The following is an 8,800-nucleotide window of genomic DNA, read 5'->3' as shown; positions in this document are numbered from 1 at the left end:
CCATGTCCACGCCGGGATTCGAACCCAGGACCGCTGGTGTCGCAGTGCGCTGTGCTAACCACTCCTCCACGGAGGCCGGCTAGGAGAATAAACAGAAGGTGCTTGGAGGGCACCTTCCACAGCAGTATTTTTTACCGAAATAGAATATCCGAAAAATACAAACTGGATGTTTGTTTGTACACCTTGATAAAAGCTGGTTAGTAGGGAGACACATTTATGGTAAATAAAAACTGAGGAGAGCGGTAAATAAAATGTTAGATCAGCGGTATATACCAGCGGTAGAAAAAAAACCGACAAATCTTATCGCTGCTACAGCTAGCAAGTTCAATGAAACTGGAAGTTGAGTAGACATTCGGGGGAAGAAAGGAATGCAGCTTGACAGGGAGCGAAGTTTTCGAACTGAGATTATGTGCATAGGAAATCCCAATTCGCAGCGTCTTCCTGATGTGATCGAAGATAAAACGTTCTTCAGCTGCAAGTGGTAGGAAACTTTAGGCAAACGTTTCGTTATAAATCGACAGTTTGCGCGCACAACCTCGATTGCCGGTTTTTGCGTGTTTTCTACTTAATTTGATGATATTTCACGGTTATTTCGTGGAAAAGCACACATTTCACATTACTTCGCGAATAAAACTCATGCATATTTCATCATTGGGGGTGTAGTTACGTCCAGAACGTTCAAAATTGCATCTTTATTTCACATTTCGCGATTTCGCGCATCGCGAAAATTCAATGTCCCTACTGGTTAGATTGTAACCAGATGACGGAGAAAATCTTTCTCAGAATGACTGTTTTAATCCAATCTCGTGGGCGCTGCATTCAGAACCAAGATCAACCTTTGTTGAAATGTGAGATATCCAGAAAATATTTCCTGGTGCTCTTGAGTACTTCTTTCATTCTTCCCGCAGAGCATTTATCTACTTCCCGGTTCCCCATCACGTTCCGTGAAATGCCAGCACTTTCTCTTCGACAAGTCGATATTGAGTTAGATTTTGGCGGGGGCAGAAGTGGGTCAGTAGTTCCAAGGGCTCCATGTTCCCGGGGGATGGTGAGAAACTAGATTCTGTTTTCTGTCTGGCAACCGACGCTATGTCCCGTCTTCCGTGTTGTTTTGTTTATTTCGACGTGAAATATGGCAGATGGCACAAGTAATAAAATGTAATAAAAAATTATGTAGATAATCTTTTATAATATAACCCAAAGGAGATATTGTGAAGTGAGATGAATTGCGATTCATCGCTCCTGGGTGCTCGCTCACTGAAAATACGGCGAGGCGATAAAGGATTATTTTCTTTAGATATTTATACGAGGGTCATTTCACAAATTATGTACATGATTTTTTTCTTACATGTTTATTGCAGGGCTCTTTGAACTTGGGGAATATGTCGAAATCTGGACTGTATGGCCGGTGAGTCAATACATCCTACTCATAATTGCTCAGCAAATTGGTCACAACCTTCACCAGGTCTGGGGTTGCAAAATGAGTGGCTCATCCCGAAACAAGCCAGGTCGGTATTCTTGGGCATGCTGGGATAGAATGGTTCTAATCTGGCCTGTGACGGTGTAATAATAATGGTACCACGCACAAGTTGCAACCTCTTGACGTTCGTTTCATGAATCCATTCAATACCTACTACGCTCAAGCTCTAGTATCGTGGTTGAAATCGCACCCAGGTCGAGTGCTTCAGTCATGGCTGTGCTTGTGCACGAGCTGCGGCAGTTGAAAATGCAGTGAATGCAGTGGACACAGGAATTTTCCCATTTCAACCTACGATCTTTACTGAAGATCCTTCTGGTTCCCAGATAGTAAATATTCAGTCTGCATCTCTACCTCAAGCGAGTCCATCAACTACTTACGTTACACCTCCTGATATTAGTCCAGTTCCTATACCATTGAGTTTGTTTCAACTTCCAGCAACCGACGTAGTGAAGCCTTTCTAGTGACAGGAACTCCCCACAAGACACATGTCGAAAAGCATAACCGTCGTTGTTTTTCTAGCAAGCGACAACGACTCTGATGACAACTGCAGCTACATTCTGCTTCAAAAGGTGGAGAATTATTATATATTTCTTATAATTTGGTGGCATTAATTGTAGCTAGCTGGAACTATTCCTATATCTATTAAAATACGCATTGGGCGAAATTTGGAGCCTTTTTTTTTTAAATGAGCAGCTTCGTATTGTTTTGGGAAAATAAAGTTTTCTCATATTATTTCACAGACATTTCTGCCGATTTCTTGTACATTTTAGCTTAATATTTGTCGTGTTTAGAACAATACATACTTACTTGTCATGTGTAGTCCAGTGTGAAATTTTTAAAAAGTGGACGAAACTTGGATACTTTCCTCTAATTTAAATGCAATCGTTCATTTCAAGTTTCCTCTTGCGCTTTTTTTGTCAGAGTAACCTATTCGCGATTAAAATTACCACCTGAGCGCTAGTGTCGCTTCCAATATGGCCGCTCTAAGTAGGATAGATCTTTGTTTACATTCAGCAGTAGTACAAAAGAGCAGCGTGTTGTCATGACTGGTATGGTAGAAAACGTTTAAATTACGCATTATTTTTAAATATTGCGAATGCGATGTGAATTCCAGGTACTCTAACAAACGTGAAGCTGTACTGAGAACGAAGCATTTAATTATGATAGGCAAAAATAACACGGAAAATGCAGACGAAACTATGTATACGCACTGGTTGTCCAAAGCAGTGCTGTATCATCTGCACGTCATGTAACTGGGGTTATCGGAAATTATTTGAAAATAAAGGAATTGAAATTGACCTGTACTTGAAAAGCTGGGACAGGAGAAAATTGCGAACATATCGTTGCAGTTCTTTCTCGAAAGAGAAAGGCTGGTTTAATAATAATATTCACAATTTCATGACCAGGATATACTCACTGAAAAAGGACATCGTACTGAATGAAACAGTACCATTAGCATATCCACTTTTTTTCTGGTTACATTTGACATTAATTCATTCTCAAACTATTTTCATCTTCCCTCTTAATCGACTTGCACCTGTTCCAAATTTCACACATACGTAACACCGGTAATACATGGACGCATAGGTTAAGACGCTTCATGATTTTTCGGGAAAAAAAAGCTTTATTTATAAAGTACAATTTAAAACTTTACTTTCATGGAAATATATATTTATCTCTCGATAAATAAAGTAAGCAGACTCGTGCATTCTTCGTAATTTCCTTGCCGAATTACAGTGTTATATCCCCCATACCAATCTTCTGTCAATTACGTTTTCCCTGATTTATTAACAAATTTCATTTTGTTGATTCCACGGGGTGGAAACACATGAAAACTTTTAATTTATTCTGACCCATAAAACTATTTAGAGCAAAAAAAAAACAACAAAGAAAAACCTGAACAGTAGACCTTACTTTCTCGCATATTCACCATGCTTTAAACGACTTCAACACAACGTATCCTACTTAGAGTACTTCCTGAAAATACCGGCAGATGGCATATCGGTTAATTTTAATCGCGAATTGCCAGAGTGGGCAATTCTCTGCACGAGTATTAATGAACTATATCAACTTCTTGATTGTCTTGAGTGGGCTTGAATTTCCGTTCCACCACAGTGCAGCCAACTGTCCGCATGACAATTCTACTCGATCTGTAGGCCGGAAATTGCAGTATTATGATTTAAATGTTGGGATATGAAAGAAGTGGACATGCCAACTTCGCATCCTTTAGTTCTACTAACACTATTACAATGATATTTCGTGGAGGGGAACTTCCCAACCTCCTCTCTGCATGCCCTTGTTTACTACGTAGTACCTGTTATTGATTCATCCACCTTGTCTTCTTGAAAATTACGTCATTATATATTATTACGCGTAGCCAACGAAAAATATTAAGTATTTTCGTTGGCTACAATATTATTATAAATTAAGCACAAAGTGAAATGTGAAATTCACACAGATGGTTCCGTCTTGAATATTCAGCGAACACGATTAGATAACATCATTGATTTTCTTAAGAATAATGATTTCATGATGGCAACAGTTTGGTGAAGTTAATTTTCCACGTGCGAGTTAACTTAAGTTGAATCATAGCTTTAATATTCCCTTTAGCATTGGTTTTGTACTGTAAGATAGAAAAGTATTGCCAAGCAAATTGTCCAACGCCATGTTTATTGCCTTTTCTTTACTGAGAGTTTCTAGAATTTAAAAACCTCAAACAAGCTAGTGACAACTCCTTCACCAGCATGTGTAAAACTCCGTTGCTTAAAATTACGTAGGATGCAATATAAAAATCACTGAAAATAGTCATGAGCAATTTGCCGAGTAATGCTTGTGTATCTGTATACAAGTTGATGAGGCCTACAGCTCATGTCGCACGAATATTCCAGAACATAATGAACTTCTTCTGGACCCACCTATATGTATGTCACTTTGGTTAATCAGATGGTAACTATAGCAATTACGATTGTCATATGTTTTAAACGTTCACATCTGTGATAAAACGGCTGGAAGTTATTTCAAGCATTAATTTTGATTTAAAGCATCTGAAGCTAGAACTTGGTAAGATTTAAGATTTATAAATAACCATTTTAGGTTCGATTCATTCCACGAAACTGTTAATGCTAACTTTATATATTTTTTTTAATTTCGAAAAGTAAATTTATTGGTGACGTAGGTCAAGGATTTTGCTTCTTTAGATTGATTTTTCATAGATTGCGATAACGAATAAAAGTACTTGATTCGATTCATTACGCGCATGCACTGTGAAAATTTAGAAATATGATGTAAACGTTTGAAAGTCTATATGTGCATGTAGATTTAATTCGTGCACGAGATATTTTAATCTGACTCGCCATGCCTGAGACTAAAGTTTTTTGTAATTTGTCTGAAAATATGTCAGTTTTTTCCATTACCTAATTTTTTCAATTTGCAATACTAAATCGCATTTTGCTTGTCACTATTCTACGAAATAAACGTATACATTTCGATCTATTTCTTGATTGCAATGTTTCAATTTCTCAAAATTTGTTTCTATGCTTTTTATGCTCAGAAGAATTCTATGTATATACACACACATGCACAAACACAATCAAGCAGTTATTTATTAACTTAACATAAAGTGTGTTATTTACAAAATGGAATTCGAAATGTATGTTAAGTTTTCAGGCTGTATCAATGATTATGTTAAATTTAAATTAGTTGGATTAATTAGAAATGTCTAACTAAACATTATATGTCATTGCATTAAATTAATAAGTTCACATGAACTTGCATCTGCTGAAATATTTATTACTGATGATATTTTAATCGTAACGGTGCTCATTACATGTAGTTACTGTAACCTGATGCCACTATTCCTTACGGTATGTGAAATGCTACGTAAATTTAAGAAGGGCTCATCCGTGAAGATGTCAAGGGAATACAGAGGAAGCTTTTCAAAAACGAGGACGGTAAAATATATTTCTAAGTATTGGCATCCCTACCTCAATTTAGATAAACCCCTTTTTGGAATCTATACTTCTTGTAGAGTGTTGTATTGAGAATTACTTTTAGTCATGAGTAACTTTTCCACTAGTACAAATTGAATTGCGCCAGTATATATTTAGAATACTATTTTGAGATTGCAAACATTATATTCTGTATGCGTTTAGTCATCTGACTACAATTTATACTGAATTGTAATATACTGCTGGACAATGAAAACCGGACACTTTAATATTTGACATCTGAATTGCAATAACAGCTCGCAGGTGTATTACAGAATGTTCGGCAGATCATGTAGTACCATATGCACCATTCATAGGCTCGGACTTTGTTTATGCATTCGTACTTAATTCAGTTTCTGCAACATTTAGTTAGCCCTTGTACCAGAGCTTTTATCGACCCATTGCGTTATCACAAAAAATGCAAGTGTCCGGTTTTTTTTGTCCAGCAGTATATTAAACTTAAGAAGGAAAATTAAGGGGAAATGAAGTGGGTAGTATAATCACAAAAAAATTGATATTAATTTCAAAGTTCTTTCTGATTAATGTATCGTTTGACATTAGTTATGTCATTATTCCTTTTTTCTTCTCTTTTTGTAGTAAATTATTTTCCCGTAACAAACAAATCATCCACGTAATTGTAAGTATACTGTTCATGGAATCATTGATCTAAAGACTTGACGAAATTTAGTTAAAAATTGCGCGTATAGTTTACGAACATTAAATTTTCAGGAGAGTGACACCTCATTCTTTCTTTACAGACGCTCATTAAAGATATACTCTTGGCTACTTTACGTCGTTTCTCTGCTCCTCCAGGTAATTCGCGATGACGAGTATGAAAGGTGAACTGATAAAATGCACGAAGGAACAAACACCAAAAAACAAACATCTACGTCGTGCCCAGAATTCGAACGTAGTGTCTCTGGCTTTACAGCAGAATTTCAAATCAGGTAGAAAAGCCTCGTGCTAATTATTTCCCATAGCTGAACTCGATAAACCTGTCAGTCGGATACTTGATAGTCATAAGGCCAGTTTCTCAGGAACTACAATACGTAGAAGATTAAAATGTTATGATTGCAAGCTCCTTTTTTATGAACTGATTAATTTTTTGTCCCTTTCTTAGTCTAGCTGCCACCTGCTTGCCGTTCAGTCTGAAACTTTAGAATGCCGTTTGATATCTGCATGGAACGCGCAGAATATTTATATTTTTCCTTTCGTTCACAGCGTCATGGAAAGTCAAACGAATGCAGTTTACAGCAGTACCGGTAGAACCTCGGCTCCCCCCGTTCTTGGTATGGGACCTGACAGAAATGTGGCTTGTTCCACACAGCAGTACGGCTCGCATCCATACAATACATCAGCAGGGTATGGTACGTTTGGACAGGGAGCTGGAGCTTATCCGGGACAGGGAGCTGGAGCTTATCCAGGCCAGGGAGCTGGAGCTTATCCGGGACAGGGAGCTGGAGCTTATCTGGGACAGGAGAGAAGCATGCCAGTACAAAGTTACTACCAAGGACCGTACGGAAGTGGCACAAGTGTTGGGTATCCCAATTTTGGACAACCACCATCAGTGTTTGGCGTGAGCTCAGAACAAGGAATAAAAGTAGAACCGGTTTGTCAACAAGGTCCATATGAACGGACGGATGGGCAATGCTGCAGCATCTTACAACGAAGAAACAAAACTTTCCCTTGCAGATTCCATGGCAACGGATGCGAGAAGACGTACCCTGCAGATCTTCTTCTTCCGCACGAGCACGACTGTCCGGCTCGTCCGCTTCCGTGCACATACGAGAATTGCACTTGGAATTTTTCGACAGCTTGGGCTCTGGGTGAACATTTGGCTTCTGAGCACGGCGAGGAATCTCTGGGAGTCTCGGCTAAGGTCAACTTCCAGGTCAACCTGGCATGGAACGACTTCAAGAAAGGAAAGATCTCTCAAGCCTTCGGCAAGGTCTTCTACACCTATCTCTTCCGCAAGGAGACGAACCTCGTTTGCCTCGTCTTCATGTGCAGCAACAGGAGGACTTCCCTCTACTTCAAGGCCAAGATCACGCTTCATGGTCAAGAAGGTACTTCATCGATTGCCAAGACTGGTCCTCTCTTCTCCCTGCTGGATCGAGACTTGGTGTATGCAGACGGCCTAGACTCTTGCACGTTCCGTTATGAACCCATGATGAATAAGGCGGCTAAGATCAAAGGGGATCCCTGGGTCTACATTGAAATCGAACTCCAGCATCTTTTCTACAAGTGATGGTCTCAAAATTAAATGATTTTTAAAAAACTTTGACATGACTTTCTAAATAATTTACGTCGTATCTTTTTTCTTTACAATGAAGCCTTTTACAATGAATCACAAAGAGTTTACAACTGACGTGATTTGTATAATCTAAAAATTGTAGTTGCACTTTTTGAGAATTTTCTAGAAAAATCTTATTTACTATCATTAAATCATTTATATATTTATCTAAATCATAAAACTGTATTCCATAAAAGAAATATAATTGCTTCTACAATTAAATTTTTAACTGTTTTTGTGCATATGTAGAAAACATGTTCATGGCTCAGTTACAATTTGATGTAGCTTAGTCAGTTTTAGATTGGAAGTTTATTCAGATTAGCATTGCAGTGACTAGTTTCTTATTTGCTAGTTTATGGCTGTTATAAGCACTTAAACACAGTTTTCACAAAACATGTTTACATACTTGTAACAATCATACACTAGAAATGAAGTTGGATTTTTAATGCCAACAATACATTTAAGAAGAATATAATTTCCTGTTAACACACACACAAACATACTATGTATACGCACTAATATCGATTGTGTTTGTCATTTGTAGGACATGAATCATTCCATTAAGCTTACATAAACAATTTAGTCTACTGCTTACGAAAAATGATGTAATGTGTTTCGGTAAACAATGCAAATCCAGACTGTGTAACTTGTTACTTGTGTCATAAATACAAAAAGCATTAAGTCATATCTTTGAAAAACACAAGAAAAGTTCGTCATAATTCAACACTAATTGTGCTTTTCAAATTACTTCCTCAAAAAGTTCAATTCTTTTGCCTAACCCCAAAAATTCCTCGAGAAGTTTATACATTATACACATAAAAAATGATGTTGTCAATCTTGCCCTCCTCACCTACTCTATTTATATGAAGTTGGTGCCTATGCTTGGTGACACAACCATCTTAGCTTATTTTGAGCAAATTAACTAGTTTTGGAAAAGTAATTCAGTGATAATTGTTCATTTTCGGAAGTTGCTACAATAAACATGAGTTGTTAAAATATGAATTCGCACATGAGTTAGTACATATTATGGAAGCTACTGAA

The 8,800-nt window shown here is 37.6% G+C and overlaps 1 protein-coding gene across 1 annotated transcript; it reads left to right on the top strand.

Moving 5' to 3' along the window:
- The first annotated feature begins 4,439 nt into the window (after positions 1–4,439).
- LOC145992602 (uncharacterized) lies at positions 4,440–7,969 on the top strand. The gene is made up of 2 exons (XM_083128956.1): positions 4,440–4,540; positions 6,688–7,969. Exon 2 carries the CDS (start codon positions 6,692–6,694, stop codon positions 7,712–7,714), a length of 1,023 nt encoding a protein of 340 aa, XP_082985082.1. The 5' UTR covers positions 4,440–4,540; positions 6,688–6,691; the 3' UTR covers positions 7,715–7,969.
- Positions 7,970–8,800: the final 831 nt, after the last annotated feature.

Source organism: Lepisma saccharinum, chromosome 9 (genome assembly GCF_977018435.1).
Source record: "Lepisma saccharinum chromosome 9, izLepSacc3.1, whole genome shotgun sequence".
Classification (NCBI taxonomy): domain Eukaryota; kingdom Metazoa; phylum Arthropoda; class Insecta; order Zygentoma; family Lepismatidae; genus Lepisma; species Lepisma saccharinum.
Note: the sequence above shows the minus strand (reverse complement) of the source record. Positions and strands in the feature narration are given on the sequence as shown.

Bases quoted from the DNA above. Each gene is read 5' to 3' on its own strand.
- LOC145992602 (XM_083128956.1), top strand. From the start codon at position 6,692: ATGGAAAGTCAAACGAATGCAGTTTACAGCAGTACCGGTAGAACCTCG.